Raw genomic sequence first — 17,374 nt, 5'->3', positions numbered from 1 at the left:
ACGGTCATGATAGCGACACATTCACTAATGATCAAGTCTTAGCTGGCGGTGCAGGAGATAAGTAGATGTGAGTGATATCACTGGCAGCAGAGCAGTACGCTTCACCTCCCAAGGGCTTGGCTCCACATATAATCACTCTGTAATTACAAAGCCTCCATTCGGCTTCACCTTAACAGGTGACACACTTGTCTTTAGTTGTGTCTGATAAAAGCCTTCTGGTTTCCTTCCAATTTTCCCGTGTAATGATGCTTACATGCTATGACACTTGGGTGTGGGGACTGTAATGAGGTTCATGTGTTTCATAACAAAAATCAATAGTTTTTTCAGATGTTGGATACTAGAACAGCTCAGACACTGCCAGAAAAAAAACATTAATTTGATCCCATTTTCACTTTTGAATGGATTTAGATTACTTTGTCTTGCGACGATTTATTTAAAATGAACGCCACGACACAAAGCATACAAATTATAGCATACGGAGTTGGTATTATCTTGGAGCTATACACTGAAGATTGGTGTTTTCATTATGTTGGTGAGTCTATAAAGCCAGAGAATAAGTCATATTTAATTATTTCGATTCATCCACACCATCTCCCGCTAGAGACTTCAACTCGTGAACCAGCTCAAGCAATAGCTGGAATATGTGATTAAAAAGCCCTGGGTTCGGTCACAGTATGACTCTAAATCACTCCCAGGAAAACTTCCTATAATATTCTGGTGTAACTAGTTAGAGCCAGGTTGCTGTTGCCATGGGGACCCCCAGCGAGCCCATGGGCCAGGAACTGGGTGTAGTTGGCTTGTCAGGCCTGGAAGAACAACACCAGGGGGCTCAGCCTGGTCCAGACCCAGAATTAGTGCAGAGAGCAAAGTCACTCTGTTGGATCAAAGAGTACCTTTGTTCCTGTGCTCCCTTTTGGAAAGCGGCAGAACTCTCAGCTTTTCATTTCAGTTTTCAGAGACACTTTTGTTTCTGTTCAAGCAAAGAGAACATACACACGAGTCTAGCAAGAAATAAGAGAAAACAGAAAAGAGAATATGTGACTAAAGTGCATTAAAGCGGCAGCGAAAGAGGCGGAGCGGGCATGGAGGGCAGATTGTCTTGCTAATGTTCTCTGCTTTTTACGTGAGGAAAGAGATAAGGTATCACCGCTGATAGCATTATCCCCACCTATCATACAGCCATTTGTAAACTGCATCTGACACAACTTGTCAAAGAATATTCCTCAGATTTGGACTCCTACACTATTTTATTTCCAATTTATTTATCATAACAATTGTTTCTGCATAGAGATTAATAATAGCTTCCAAACCTTAGACAGCTCTGTACAGCTCAAAGCTGTTCTTCACAACAATCCTATATATGGCCATCAGCTCTTGCTGATCTTCATAAACACATACAAATATGGGTAGAGCACTGAGTCTTCTGTCCTGTTTATAGCTTCCTGTAGCTCTCTCTGAGATGAAGCTCTCTTTGAGCATTCCAGAGACCTTGTGTTATGCTTTCAAAGGGCTGCATTTTGGACAGAGTGCCTCAAAATACATCCAGACACTCTGTCTTACGGGCATCCCATCACAGGGCCTCTTATTGCAGAGCGCTTTCAAAACCTTTGTCTGCTGGCTAGATAGGGTAAATGCCTGACTTCAAGCTCTTTCTTGCCAGGGTTTGTTTATGACTTGCTGTTGTTACTGAAATTTTCTCTCGTTTGGGTTCATATGAAGGCCAGTCAAAAAGGTGCTGTTAACTGTCGAGGCTTGACTACAATCTGCTCGTGGAGGGTAAAAAAAGACATTTGTACTATCAGCGGAATGATTGTGTGCTGTTTCTCGAATCTAAAGGCAACTTGTAGCTCGACTTATTTATGTTAAGAAACAGAACACTGACCACTGGAAGACTCAGGGGATTTCTCCAAATGTTGACCCTCCCTCTCCCTCCCCTCTCTCTCTGCTTTGGGTTTACACCCCCTGCTGCTGTGGAAACCAGATCCTATAAGGGGAGAGCCCACCCAACTGCTGCTGACCAGCTGGAATGAGAGTCTGGGAAGCAAAGCAAAACTGGAGTCACACTGCGTCGCCTTCCACCCAAACACTAAACCCTCCCCAGTCTCCACAAGCACAGCCATGGGCCGCAAAATGGAGATTATTGTTCAGCTTGTGTCAGCCTTATAAAAACTGAGGCATGCACACTTTTTTTTCCCTGAGACATAATTTTATGGGGCACAATTACAGGGTTGTCATTTTATGATAATGACGGGAGTGACATTTTGCCTATTACTACGCCAAGGTGACTTTGATGGTGTGTTTCTGTGGGGCATCAAAAAAGCGCATAATGCACATTCCATTGCTTCAAATGGAGACTTATTTGTATTGATCACTTAACACACTAACACTCATTCTCCCAAGGGTCTTGCCGCCTCTAATTTATATAAGCTGAATTTATAATGGAAAAATCCCTAACTCTGTTAGCATTCACAATCACAATCATATAGATTTCAGTCCACCCTTATAAAGACAACAAAAGGAGAGCTGTGAAATATATTCAATTCTAACACACTCTTTTGTGCAATGCATGCAAGCGCACTCATTAATAGCCTCTCAAATTAAACTGGTTGTGGTACTGACGATGGGGAGGTAAGAGGGGGGTAGGGGGGCAACAGAATATATTTACCCTAAATTCCCAGCATTACTTAAGGCAGACAGCAAAGGCAGGCCCTGGCCTCAGCACACAGGACATTAATAAACTCAGCCACATTCAGGTTAAGGCCACATCCTCACTAATACATTTTCATTTAAAAAACAGCGTTTTTAAAAAAAAAATAAAAAATAAAAAAAAAGGTAGCCTATCTGTTTTAGCATGGTTTTAAAACTTATCTCGGTCCATAATAACATGCCTGAAAATATATATCACATGACCTTTCACGTATACATAGCACCAGTATAAACAGTAAGCAGATCCTCTGCGGTTGGTTGCTTAGTTACAGAAAATACTATAAAGATGGAAAAAGTAAGACCAGAGATTTCTTTGCTTGGACTGACAACAAGGTGGAACTGTTACTGAAACTAACACTTAAGAATAAGGCGACCAAGACGGCAGAGAACAGATTGGGAGTCATTGCAAAGCAAATATGGCAACATATTAGAGCAGTGATGGAAGCATTATCCATCGCTGGAGGAGGTCAAGGCAATGACAAAGGAGTACCCACACAATAAGGATAAAAATCAGAAAAAGTATGTGTACCGAGATAAAATGACAAGACCTTGGCAAACTTGGGTGTCTGCATTGTCGTTTTCAAAAGTCAGCAGTGTTTTAAAGGGTCTGTTTTAAGGGTTCCAAAATGCAGGAGTAGGGTGGACCTGAGGCATTGACATATTAATAGTTATGCATTGTGAATGAGAAAGTGTGGATGAAGCCTTATCTACAAGCACTCTCAAACTAACACAATGAGACACAAGAAGCAAGAAATTCACACTTTACAGAGCACATTTCCCTTTCACACAAGCAACTGCCCTCATCAAGTCATTAACAGACTGCAGGTCACTCGTGACAGATAACTGCATGTGCACAGGCGACCCCTGTCCTCCTCTGATCTGATCTTCAGCTGCCTTTTTACACCACCTTCACCTGTCCTCGCTGTCTAGCAGCCCGGTTTGAGTGACCCACTGACGGGGCAAAGCCTCTCTCCCAGAGCTACACACTGACCCTGATCTAATTCTTCCCAAGACAGAGGCGACTCTTTTCCACACATTACCAACCATGAGAGCTCTGGCTCTTCGTGCAGCTCTTAATGCTATTCCTGGCCTTTCAGGGATAAGATGCAGGAGATACTCTGACACACTGAGTTAAATTAAATGAGACATCCACGAGTCAAAGTGGCAAAAACGAGAAAAATTGCTCATTCTTAAGTGGGTATTGCCTCTTTGGGACATGGGAGTTTACAATATAATGTATCTATGGTTTGAGGGTAAAGAAACTAAAGACAGGCAATTACTGTGGATTCTTTTACCAAAAATAGACTCCTCTCCCGGCTATTCTACGCTGCCATTTTATTCACAGATCTGTCTCCATACATTCAGCCCATATTCTATTTCCTTGCTGGCCTGCTATTTGACCTATGAGTAGGCAGCACAAAAGGAGTATTGACCCCACATTCCCCCTCACTAGGAAGAACAGGGTATAATTAACTGTAGTGTTAAAGGCATGGTGCCTCTGAGACTGTAAAACAGGGTATGAATACTGAGCAAACTACTTTATCCCAAAGGGCTCAGACCCAATCCATCCGATCCATACTTATTCATTTATTCAGCAGAATCATGGCCCCTGACTCCCTCAGAGATGTCTAACAGGTCAAATGTGGGCTTTCCATCTTCTTCATCCCTAATTAGACATAACATGTGGTGAAATTCAGGAAAACACTTTTTTTTCCCTTGTTCTCTCTTTGTGTTTTCTAGTCACACAATGGGTTTTATCTGCCACAGAAACAAGGACTAAGACAGCTTAGACCGCATGAGAGGGGTTTAATCTTGTGTCCCTACCTGTGACTAAAGTATTGCTCACTGTAAGTACAGGCTAGGGCACTGACATCAAACATGCCCTCCACAATGTGTGTCACCAGTGATACAGAGAAGCAGAGCCTCCACCATCTGTTTAGCATCTGTCTGCTCGGTGATTCATCTATTCACACATATTCGCTGTTTTAGGTGTCAGCGGCAAAGACGTGATATGTGTTAACAATTACTTTTCTGTCTGCTTCACCCTTTCTGTTAAAGCAGAGAACAACATCCTTGGTAATCATCTCAGGAAACAAACTCTTCACAGAGGAAATAAATTAGGTTCCTGTAAGGCTGACACTTTCTGGTTGGTTGGTCCTTGGTTGGTCGATATGTTCTTTTCCAACCAATTTCTCATCGGCAAAAAAATAGCTGGTGTTACTTTCATGAGGCCATGTGGCCACCAAAGCATTTTTTTCCCAGCTGTTAATGCCAGGTGCTCTTCTGAAAATGCCCAGCTAAAAGAATAAGAGCGCTTTGGAGATGCAGTGGGGTTTTTTTAGCTGAGAAGCTTTGGTTGTGTCTGGTTGCTATGATACGGTGTATCCGCTAAACTAAAAATGTCGGCACAAGGTAGCGTACTTGCTCAGGCCTTAAATCTGGATGAAAGGAAGACTGAAGCTTGTATGTGTATCTGTAATCATTTCTCCTCCATTGTTGTTGTTGTTCAGCACTCTGTAAGATGTAAGATGTGACAGTTGGTCTTTGTGATACGTCCCGCCCCTCCTCCACTGTGACTGGACGGCTGGGTCAAAAATGACATTGAAGAGCAGCCATGATATTTTACCCAAAGTCGAACATGTTTCAACTCTAGGTGACCAGAAAAAAGCCAAAATGTGGAGTGCTCAAAGCAAAACAGAAACTTTTTCATCATCAACTAATATGTCCATTAAACGTTAACATGCTAACATGCTAAACTAGACTAATATGGTGAACATGGTAAGCATTATACCTGCTAAACATCAGCTTCCTACTATTGTCATGGCGCTCCTGTTAGCATGCTAATGTTAGTATGTAGTCCCTAGCATTGTAGACTCTTAGGCTGTGTCCAAAATCACTCACTACTCAGTATATAGTCTACTATATAGTGCGGAGGGAGTATTGAGTGAGTGAATGATTTCAGTCACAGCCTTAGTCTTGTTGATGGGTCATTTGGAAAAAAAATAAAAAAAGCTAATCCTGATTTCCCAGAGGCCACAGTCAAAGTGCTTGTTTTGTCTAACTAACATCCCAAAAACAAAAGATCTTTTATTTGTAATGATATAAAAGAGAATCCTCACATTTCAGTAGCTGGAAGCTGAAAATGTTTGATATCTTTGCTTGATAAATTACTCACAAATTAACGAGTAGCACTACTAAATTTATATACTGAATTCATTTATCCGCCACAACTGTCAGGCTCCCCTGCTCTCTGTTTTTATGGTCGCATTAATGCCAGACACGCATGCAGACACACCAGACACGTTTTCTGGAACAGTTCTGTTCCGAGTGACAAAAACAACCCGATATGCAGCACGCCTGCTACCATGGCAGAGAAAACAATGACTTAACAGGGGAACAGACTGAAATAACCCTTCTGTCTGTCCTTTGGTTCCCCAGACTTCCTGTTTGACAAAACTAAATCCCTGTTGATGCCGGGCTTTCCGCCCTGTTTCTCTCTGTTTCTGTCTCACTCTTTTTTTTCAACCGTTCTCGCTTTCTGTCTTTCTGGCTGAGCCCAGGTCCACTCTTTGGGTCACTGAGTACTGGCCCAATCTATTTTTTTTCCCCCCGCTTGCAGCAGACAGTAATGTGCACAGTCGCTGCAAGGAGGAGGAGGAGAGTGAGGGAAGGAGATGGAGAAGGAGAGAGGAAAGACACAGAGGGGTGGACAGAAAGCAGAATTAGGGGAAAGGTGAAACAAGCCTGAAATAGAGAGTTAAAGACTGAGATCACTGGAAATAATACCATAACCCGAAAGGTTAGAAAAGGGGGGGCAGAACACGAGGTGTGAGTTCATCCTGAGACAGAGTGAAGGGTGAAGGAGAAAGATAGACCAGAGCGTTTGAGAGAATAGACTGCCTATGGTGCAAAGGCTACGTTTCACTGCTCCGACTCCAAACACCCTCGTGGCAATGTTGGTGGGGGTTTAGGGAACTGTATTTTGAGCAAAAATAGCTGCCAGGCTCAATGAAGCACATTACAGTGTTGCAAAGAGTGGTCTGCACTTTAGGTGATCAATCAACTCAGAGGAAGAGACGTCCACTTTATAACCATCAGTGGCCGGAAACGTAAGCAATGAAGAGCAAGAAAGCGTTTTAAAAACCATTACACAAGGCTCTTGTCCGTAGTGAAAAGGCCTGGCTTTCCCCTCTCAAACATATGGGCTGGTGCTATCTCATTAGTTTTATGCAATGCCTACATGGCAGATGAGACAGTGTAGTCCATCATCATCACATCAGACTAGCAGGCCTATGAGGAGGAAGGAATACAGATAGGTTTTTGGAAGTAAAAGGATAACACAGCGCGTCAGGGAGTATTTACCCATCGCCCCGGAAATGTCTCGTGATCCGACACCATTAAACAATGACTGTCAAGAGACACTGATCCAGACAGAATATTCCCCCGGAAACATGAGCTCTTCATCCCAAAGCCTTCCTCATGTGGATGCGATTTCATTTTGTTGTACCTCTTGAAAATGAGTGCTCGTGGTGAGAGGGGAGTGGAAGCACACATTCTGGGACTGGGCGGGATCCAGCTGGCAAGAACTCACAGAGCCGACACAAGGACAAAGCTCCTGGCTGTGTTGGTATGGCTCTCAAACAGGACAACACACTCGTGTGCCAAATAGCCCTTGGCAACATTACGGAAGCCAAAATGGCAGCCCATCTGTAATTTATTTACACGTCTTTAAATTTATCGCTTGTGCTCATGCCCTTGACATACACTTTGAGCCACAGAGGTGGTGCAGATGTGATAAATTTAACTTGAACAACGCATGACCAGGATACTTTATTACATGTGGCGTTACAGGCCAACTCTTAGGGGAGAATCATACACTTAAAAACAGAGGCAAAGTGTGTCCTCTCTGTGGCTTCATATTGTTCGTTTACTGACATTCCACACAAGTGTGGGTAAACGAGATGCTGGCACAGAGGTGTAAACAGAGCCAATCAACCAGAAAACGAAATGGAGAAGCTTTCCCAAAAGGCAACACAGCCAATTATTTGATAGTCCAGATCAACTGCAGCTTCATCCGAGGCTGGTGTGGGAAGTATTCAACCAGCGCGGCCAACAAGTCTGTGCACAATATGGAGGCTAGGCCCAGTGCATCGCATTGTTTCCCCCCACAAACATGTCCTTTTGTTCAGACCAACCAGCCTAATACAGTTTCTACTTGTATTAAATTCCATTTCTCCTTTAACTCTCCTTGAAGTTTCAGCAACTTCTGCTTTGAAGGAATAAAAAAATCCATTCCACAAGTTTTGCAACTGGTAAAAACATAAATGTATGACGAATAAATGACAAGTTTGTCATCTCACTCTGAAAGAGCTCACATGGGAGCATCAGAAGGCACAAATGCATGTGAAAACCCACATTTTTCTCATTTCATTTCATCAAAAGACTGTCAGAACCCAGGGGTAATATTTAATGTAATAGACATTAAATGTCTCTAATCAATAATAAATGCTTTTAGCCCATCCAGCAGCAGTGGCATTGAACATTCCCTCCTAAAACTGTAAAGAGTTCTTGGTACTTCTCCCAACAATGACAGACAAAATTAGACTATATGGATTCAACCTTCCCTTGTGGCAGTGAAATATGCTGCGTTGAGCTGTTTCAAACTTTTCTCTCTCTCTCTCTTTTTTTTTTTAATCCCTAAGGGACACTACACCTCATAGGTCCGCACCTTCCCTGAAACAGCAGCAGCTCATATGAAGTCCTCTGCTTGCACCCTATACTCACTGCCGCAACAAACCCCCCCGAAAAAGGCCAAGTACAGCCTGTCATGCATCATATTGTTTGTCTTGTTATGTTGCCTTCAGTTTCAAGGATGCAGCAGTTCAACACCTTCTCAATAAAATATGGCCTTTATCCTCTAGCCTTGAGCTGCTATATGTCCTGACATTTTTATCAAGAGTTAAAGTGATCTCAATCGAGCTGACATTCTTGCGGGTCAAGGCAATATTGTTTTTTGGAGATTTCAGACATGTTGTGGAACAAAGCTTTATCACTGCCTCTCCTAATGTCACTTGTGATGTTATTTGGGCTTCAAATGCTGCAAATAAACCTTTGACTCATTTGTTTTTTGGATCACAGCAGTTTTATCTGATTGATTGTCTTGAAAGGGCAACAGGGTGTAGTTGTCACTGACACAAACTGGGTCTACACTTGAAATTCTTGTCACTGAATGGTTATCGCTAAGGAAAAATTACATACTTTCACCTCCACAATAATATATAGAAACAACATCAAAGAGTGCAAAATCTAAGTATAGCTATTTTGACTTGCCTTTATAATTTACCTCTGGCTCTAGTACAGACAACCATTCCAACCTGCTCTTCCTATCCACTCTGTTTTCCAAATTTGGCACACAGCCCTTATTGTCTCTGTTTCAGCACAGTTCACACAAACTCTGACTGCTGCGTGCTGGTATTCTTTCTCAAACTCAGACTGCACCACAGCCATTTGAGAAAGTCACAGTTCATGTTTTGTTGCAGTGTGATATCAAAACATTCCCAAACCGTCCCATAAGCAGATCAGGCATCTCACTTTTATATGAGAAATATTATAAAGTGAGAGTAGTCTTTCAGAACTATAAAAAGCCCATTAGAAATGGACTTGGTGAGGCCCCACGCTCCCATTGCTATCCCTAATATTTAATTGTGATGGAGCAGACACGTCATCCAATCGCGGGGCCTGTCAAAGTGTCAGTCATCATGAGGCAATCAAATAGCAAAATGTCAAAACAAAACTACCTGTCAGGTGCTGTGAGGAAAGAGATGAAATAAGCGAAGACACCAAAGCACAAGTTAAAAGCATCGTGCCAAGGGGAAAGAGTTCGTAAAAAGGTACATAAAGGTATCATATTATGCTTGTGGAAAACAAACGTTAAATAGCTTTCCTGCTGCGCACAGCTCTGCTTGAAGCACCCAAAAGACGAGGAAGGGCTCTGCAGGAGGGTGGGTGGGGGGAGGATCAAAATCCCTAACAACCAAATCCAAGTCAAGAATCTTTTAATGTCTGAACCGCCCGTCTGTGTCACACTCGTTTGGAGTCCGCACCGCTGCATAACTAAGACAAGAAAGTAAGGCAAAGGCAGTTGTTTAATGTAAGCAGCACAGCGCGCACGGGCCTTTGATTTATGAGCCAGAGCAGTCTCATAGTCTCATACTAAGACTCCAACTCTCTGGCCTGTAGAGGAAATCTGGGCCTTTGCCATTAGCAATTAACCAGCTCTGGAACAACTTGCCCATAGTCAGCTGTGAGAAAACAGCATTACAAGAGGCAAACAACAACACTAGTAACAATAATTGTTATTGTTGAAAGGTTTTCCTTCAGTCTGAGCTGCAGCTAATGAGATAAAGCACTGATAAATCCTTTCAGCTCTAATCTATTTCATGGGATTGAGATAAATTACAGGGAGATATAAAGTGGATGTTTTACTTGTGGCAGCCAGGAGGCCCTGGCCTCTCTGGTAAGACACTCTTCATTAGTGGCCTACAACAGGAGCAGAGGAAACACAAAAGGAGGAAGGCATCGGCATCAGACAGTGAACCATGAGGGTCCTTTGCATCTGGTGAATTCAAATGTGTTGCCTCACCAACTGATCGCCTCATTTACTCCCTCTCCCCGTTCCCGCTAATCGCTGAGATTTGATCATATCTCTCAGCACACATTTCGGTATTCCCCCTGTGGGTCTTTTATTTCTCAGCGAGGTTCTTGGTTAATAAGAAGTGAATGTAGAATGTTTCAATCATCAGGTATTTTTTTCTTCTCTCTCCCAATTTACCCTGCAAGCCTTGACTTTTCTACACTCTTTGTAAGTGACTGAAGACAATACATGAAGCAGCCCACTGAGCTTCCCAATTGTGTCACTTCCAATTAGCCCCTCTGAGACATATGCCCTTTGGCTCACTAGCGTTCAAGTTAAAAAGAAGTGAGCGGTGCCCCTTGTATTGTACCCCGCCTTCCTTCGCTCTCCCTCCATCGAAATTCATGCGTGTCTGGATTTGTGAGTCCACGAAAGAGAGGAATCGCAAGAAAGACAGACAGGGATTTTTTAATCCTATCACCAAAAATAGCAGCTTGCTGTAATACTGTATGTATGGGGCTGCTGTGAGCTTAAAAGGAGCTCTCCTTACATAAAAGTGCACATTTCTGAATAAGCCAGCCAGCCTTCACCTTAATCATCCTCCATATTATACATCATTAATACTGATGTTCCTAAGTAGCTAAGAACTAGGACATGGCACGTTGTGGTGGTCCTCAGTAGATTTATCCTTCTAAAAGACCTGGCAGCTCTGTCAAATCTGCCTGCAACCTGCTTTTCTGTCACATCACTTTTTGAAGCCAAACTGAAGTGATGGGGATTGTAAATAGCAGAGTGGTGAGCCACAGTATGCGCGCAAACGTTTTGGAGTTAATGAGAGGGCTGGAGCGCCGCAGCTTCTTAAACTGGGGCAGAGAAACTTGCAGCTTCAGTGGAAGCCTTCCCTCAGACCTCACGTCCCGAGAGGACACGTGCAAAAACCAACAGCGCACGTAAACAAAGCTGGTGCCGTGCGGAGCCGTGTCCACTTACTGTAATCAAACAAACAAACAAAAAGACATGTCCATGGCCAGAGCTGCAGCGTGGAAAGGACTCTATTTTTGCAAAGAGAGAGGGCGTGGGTTTCTTTTTAACTTGAAGAGTTGCATTCAGAATCAAAACTGGAGCAGAAAATCACACTGACATATTTTGGGCATACTGGTAGCCCAAATGAAGCTCAATTTCCTATCTTTAATGAGTCAAACTAAAAACAAAAGATAGAAATTGATGCCAAAATCTGCCGCACATGAGAGAAAGAGTAAATTACAGGAAGGTGTTATGAAAATGAAAAGTTTTTTTTCCTTCATCAAATTATATGTGAGCCCATTCCAAGCTTTCTTAAATAGTACCAATGCCCCACCTTTGGCACCGACAATTCAATCAAACAATTCAGTTTGTGAATGTAGTATTTTAACATTCATCCAAATATTCACTCAATCCAATACAGCAATGTCCAGTCACTGCAGTCATGAGTTAAGAGATGTAAACTGACCCAACGTCATTAACTGGGTAACGTGATCAACATCCCACTGGGACACTTTTTCATTTCCGTGGAGCTGAGTATCTGAGGAAACAACAGCTTTTCTGGCAGAGAAAAGTTGGCCAGAGGTGAAATTTTCATGGTTATCAAGATTTCTATTCCTCCTTGTTCCCTACCCAATGGGATCTTTCTTCATGAACAACACTTCTGTCTGAGAGCTCAAACAAGATTTTATGAGATGTTAATTACAACCATTAAAACCTCCCAGTTCTCCATAAACGTCTAGATCTTAAGCTACGTCCACAATGCCAACCTTAGTGCCCAATTTGGATTCATTGCTCTGATCCAATTTTTTTTTGTTAAGTTGTTTACATTATTTTTATAATGTTGCCAATATTGGATTCCAGACTGAACTGACAAAGACGTCACATGCAGCATGCTGTCACATGGCACTAAACGTGCAGGCCAATGAAGTCAATGTTTACGGTTTCATTTCCAAGTGAGCGGATGTGCAGTGGAAGCCAGCAAATTTGTGAGCAGATGATACACAAGGATGAGGAGAAACAGAGCCAGATATTTAATTATGGCTTTTTTGTGGAGCAATGGCTGCTTCTCCTGTACGTAGGTGTATGTGGATTCAGAGTCGGAGCCAGCAGAGGTGGGATTGTGACATGAATAGCTTCAGATTTCATCCAAAATTTCAGGATGTCAAGGACTACTTTCAACTACATCTGTCAGGGCCTCTCTGCGGAGACACTCCTGCTGCAAGAATGTAGATCTAAAGTAGAATGAATAACTGCTCAGACTAAGGTCACCCTGCATAAAAATCAGACCTGCATCTGATTCAGGACCACATATGAAAGTGGCCCACATCAGAATTAAAAGGATTATTGTGCTGTCATTGTGCTGTTCACACTGCTATGAAATAAAAAAAAACAGATCTGAGTCCCATATGAGCAGAGAAAATCCAATTTGGGCTACTGTTGCCCGCAGTCTGAACATAGCCATAGAGAATCTGTAGTCCTCCTATGCAAAGTAAACCATCAAAAAGTATGTGATCTGACAGCTCGAAACTTGATTGCCCCAGATCTCTTCATAACCAAAGCCCCTGCTCTGCACACCACCCGTACTACCCACTGCAGGTGCAAACACAAACATCACAGAAATGAAAACTCACCTCCAACAAACTGGATGCCACCAGCCACACGGCCAATTGTACGAGAGATGAGGTCAGAGATGCAGCAGCCCATGAGAGCTGTGAGGGCCACGAGCAGGAGAAGGCCGCACCCCACGCCCGTCACCACTGTGCAGATCCTCCACTCCAGACTTGGTATGCCGTGGAAGGAGGCGTAGCGCCCGCACTGCTCCAGCATCACCGTGGCCTGCTTCTCCTCGTCCCTCACCGGGTAGGAGCAGCGCCGGAACGTACCAAAGGACACTGGCTTGTCCATCTGTGTCCCCAGCAGCCAGTAGGGCATGAAGAAGCCAACGCAGGAGGCAGCAGCACACAGCAGGGACAGCAGGGCCCAGATAACACCCGTACATGTCAGACTAGACGCCATGGTAAACAGTCTGCAAATGGTTCACACTGTCACTGAACTAACAGCAGTTATATGAGCGGTCGCTGTTTTGTGGGAAGCCTTGCAGTGAGCATTTAACACTAGCAGCCTTCACCTTCTCAGTGACTCCGGGTCCCTGTCAGGGGAAGAGAAACAGAAAAGACAGTTGAGTCATCTGAGGGAGCAAGTGTTTGGCTTTTGGAATAACATGAAAAGTCACAGCTTAATGAGCTGAAAATCAGAAACCTTCTCCACAGTCATTATAAGTGCAGATATAAACACAGATATGAAAGAAACCAAGTAGAGAACATTATTGCTCATTAGTTTGTTAGACCTTTTCCTTAACTATGAAGTAAACAGACAAGTAGACGACACAAAACTGGACACAGTTTAATAATTGGCAAAGTAATTTAATATATTCAATCCAATTAGGATTTGATTCATACATAATAGCAAACACAATGCACCAATGATTAAACTCAGGCCAATAAATAATCAACTCAAATTTGATAAGCTGGGGGCAATGGTTATTTTCCACATCTTTAAAGAGTTTTACTTTATTATCTCACATGGAACAGCTCCCTATTTATCTGATGGATGAATAATCCTAGCTGTTAGTTCACAGCACCTCTAAGGCAGCAGTGAATATGCATATTATCAACTAGTTTACCCCAAAGGGAAGGCTGTTATTGGAGTAACTGGTATTATTAAGTGTGGCTACTGTGAATTCTCCTTTATTTTGAAAAAAATGTCGACCATTATACATAACAGCATCAGCATTCCTCAAATAAACTTTATGATATATCACACACATCACAGCAAACTACAAACAATGCAGTCTGGAGCACATCACGGGACTATAATGACACATGAAATATACATTAAGTGCCACAAACTCAATGGAAACTGGACATGTAGTTGAGGACACCCACTAGAAGTGCCCACAGGAGCAGCCACTACAGGAGCATATAGTGATTTTCGTTAGGGGTGACCTCACGGCACACGCTATCGCAGTGCTCACCCAGTCGGAATGTGAATCATGGAAACACGGCAAAGAAAAGGAAAGAGGGGAAAGCTTACATGTTGGGAGAGCTCCGGAATAAGGTGCGCTCGGTGAACACTGAGAGGTTATTTCCATCTGCTGACTCCAGCTGTGTTGGGGCTCAAAGCAAACTTTTCTTAGGTCGAGCAAAAGAGAAAAGAAATGCGTTCGAGCTGACAGTGTAAATCCACAAAGTGTCCGCAGAATCCGTTCACAAATCACTTCCTTCTCATCAATGTATTTATCCGAGGCAAAGATCAGTTATTCACTCCGGTTCGGTGCAGAAACGTGCAGGCGGCGCTGACTGACTGTGGGACTCCGGTTTCCACATTCCTGCTCAGAGAGAGGGAGCCAGAGAGAGAAGGAGGCGGGGAGGGGAGGGGGCGAGTCCATGAAACACTCTCGGGAGGTGACCATCAATCACACAAATCCCCACCCAGGGGCTGGACTCACCGCTACTATCATTCCCTACATGCTTTCGTTGCATTCAAGGACGCCTCGTAAACCGCTAGACTTGGAAATAGCATACTGAATCCTTATGTTTAGTGAACCGCAATTGAGTTACTGTGTCACCGAGGGAAAATACTAGTGTGGTATACTATTGGTACATGGTAATAAATACTAGTTTTAATAAACCATTGATTTCACAAGTTATTGAGTTACTCAAATTCAAATTGGTGACATCTTAATTTCATAGTGAACCGCAGCAGGTGCTTTTACAGATCCTATCAGAGCACATATATTGTATATCATCATTCTAAAGTGATTATTACGTTTTTATTTTTTTTATTCTTCATTTATTTATTTATCTATCTACTTATTGGTTGCATGCTGAATTCATTGTCATTTCATTGTCGACTAATCTGTTGATTATTTCTTTGATTAGTCGACTAATCATTTTATCGAAAAATGTGTTAAATGTTGAAAAATGGCGGTCTATCTCTCCCAAACCCCAAAATTATGTCATCTAATGTCTTTTTTCGTACTCATGCCAAAGGGCTTTAGTTCACCATCATGGGAGAGTGTGTAAAGCTACCAATATTTGAAAGTAAGAAGCTGCAATAAGAGTATTTTGGGGTACTTTTACAGTACTTTTCTATTAAAAATGACTCAAACCGTTTAGTCGACCACTAAAATAGGCACTGATTATTTTAATAGTCGATTAGTCATCGATTAATCGTTGCAGCCCTAATGTTTAGTCTGCCTTTGTAGCTATTTAACATCTTAAGACAGTTGCAACTAAGTGTTATCATTTGGAGAATTTTGAGAATGTGCTTGCTTGATCAAAAAATAATACTGAAAGAATATGTTTGGTAAAAGTAGTTTATATTTAAGCAGCATAATCAGATAATTCAATGGTCTAGAAAAGGACATATTAACATTTAAAGAGAACTGTGTGAAGCCCTGTCCATCCATCCATTTTCGAAACTGCTTATCCTCTTGAGGGTCGCATAGAGACCTAGAGACAGACAACCATTCAGACTCACATTCACACCTATGGACAATTTAGAGTCACCAATTAACCTATCCCCAACCTGCCCGCCTTTTGACTGTGGGAGGAAGCCCACGCTGATATGGGGAGAACATGCAAACTCACAGAAGGACTTCCTTCTGGTATTGAACCAGGAACCCACTTGCTGTGAAGCGACAGTGCTAACCACTACATCACTGTGCCGGCCAAGCCCTGTCCAAAAAAAAAAAAAGTGTTTCATTACACCATTACACCACCTATAACTTAGACCCACAATTAGTGTCTCTGGAGATTAATTTACTTCAGCGATGTTGTCTTGAAAGGGCTCTAATAGCTGCAGACACAATAAAGGCTAAGTAAATATTTCACAATATGAAAAGTACTCAGAAATATTACTGACTAGTTGAAACCCACAACTAGTCAATGCTTAAGTAAATTTAAGTGTTATGTACTTTACACCAGGGTTGTAACAGGTAACTTGATTTTTTTTCTCCCATCTGTTTATTATCAGTGTGTTACAGTGTAACTGATGTAAGTATCCTTTAGCCCTTTTTTAAACTGATGATAAATCATCCCAAAAACATTTGGCCTGTAACATGTGTATCTGTGGTTTATTAGTCGTGGCAGAAAGATCTGTCTATCTGAGGAAGTTTAGGTGGATTTTTTGAGGTGTCCAATAAGCCAAGTGGCTGATTGTCATGCACTTAACATGTTATTAAGGCCTGACCTGTACAGCTGGGAAATCACCTCACTAACTACAAGGTCATCCTATCAGTAATTCCACTATCTTAATTCTGTAGAAATGTATAGAAGTTTGGTTATTCCAATGAATGTGCAGATACAGGTAATTTAACTATTCACAATTCTGATGAAAAAAATGACACATTTCATTAGTGGCATAGCCTAATTATAGATATTCCAAGATATGGTCAGACCAACTTCATTGCTGAAATGATTGGAATATTTCCAACAGCACTTGAACGCCACATTGTTCTCTGCTCTCTTCCTCTCAATATAAATGTTAATGTGTGTGTGTGTGTGTGTGTGTGTGTGTGTGTGTGTGTGTGTGTGTGTGTGTGTGAAGACAGAAGTAGGGATTTGCTTTCATCAGGAGATCTTTTAAATGTTGCCGTCTCTGTCTCAGATAATAAACTGACTAAACGAGGCTCTTATGAGCACCATCGCTCTACCTTGTAAGCATATGCCTTGAAAACTCATTATCTTTTTATATGGCATGTGTTATTTTGTACTTGGAATACACATCATAGCTCAATGACACACTTTCCCCAAGAAGTGAGAAAGCTCACAGTGAAGATGAGGAAATATCATATCTGTCTGATGTCATTACCAATATTGCAATCATCAATCCTTGGTGGCATCTTTCCCTTACAAACAACAACATATTTCAATAAAAAGCGTCCCGTTTACCCCGGAACCTTGTATCGTTGCAGGGCGGAACCTTGTACGCTTCTCCTCTACGCGCCGA

General features: G+C 42.3%; 1 protein-coding gene across 1 annotated transcript in view; it reads right to left on the bottom strand.

Annotated features, from left to right (window-relative positions):
• The window catches only part of LOC126408461 (LHFPL tetraspan subfamily member 6 protein), a 48,486-nt gene extending 33,715 nt beyond the window's left edge, over positions 1–14,771 (bottom strand). The window contains exons 1-2 of the mRNA XM_050074020.1: positions 14,456–14,771; positions 12,994–13,511 (exon numbers count right to left, since the gene is read on the bottom strand). Coding sequence (XP_049929977.1) covers positions 12,994–13,378 — 385 coding nt within the window. The 5' untranslated portion in view covers positions 13,379–13,511; positions 14,456–14,771. The remainder of the gene's footprint in view (positions 1–12,993; positions 13,512–14,455) is intronic.
• Between the last annotated feature and the right edge of the window lie 2,603 nt (positions 14,772–17,374).

This window comes from Epinephelus moara, chromosome 2 (assembly GCF_006386435.1).
Source record: "Epinephelus moara isolate mb chromosome 2, YSFRI_EMoa_1.0, whole genome shotgun sequence".
NCBI lineage: Eukaryota > Metazoa > Chordata > Actinopteri > Perciformes > Serranidae > Epinephelus > Epinephelus moara.
Note: the sequence above shows the minus strand (reverse complement) of the source record. Positions and strands in the feature narration are given on the sequence as shown.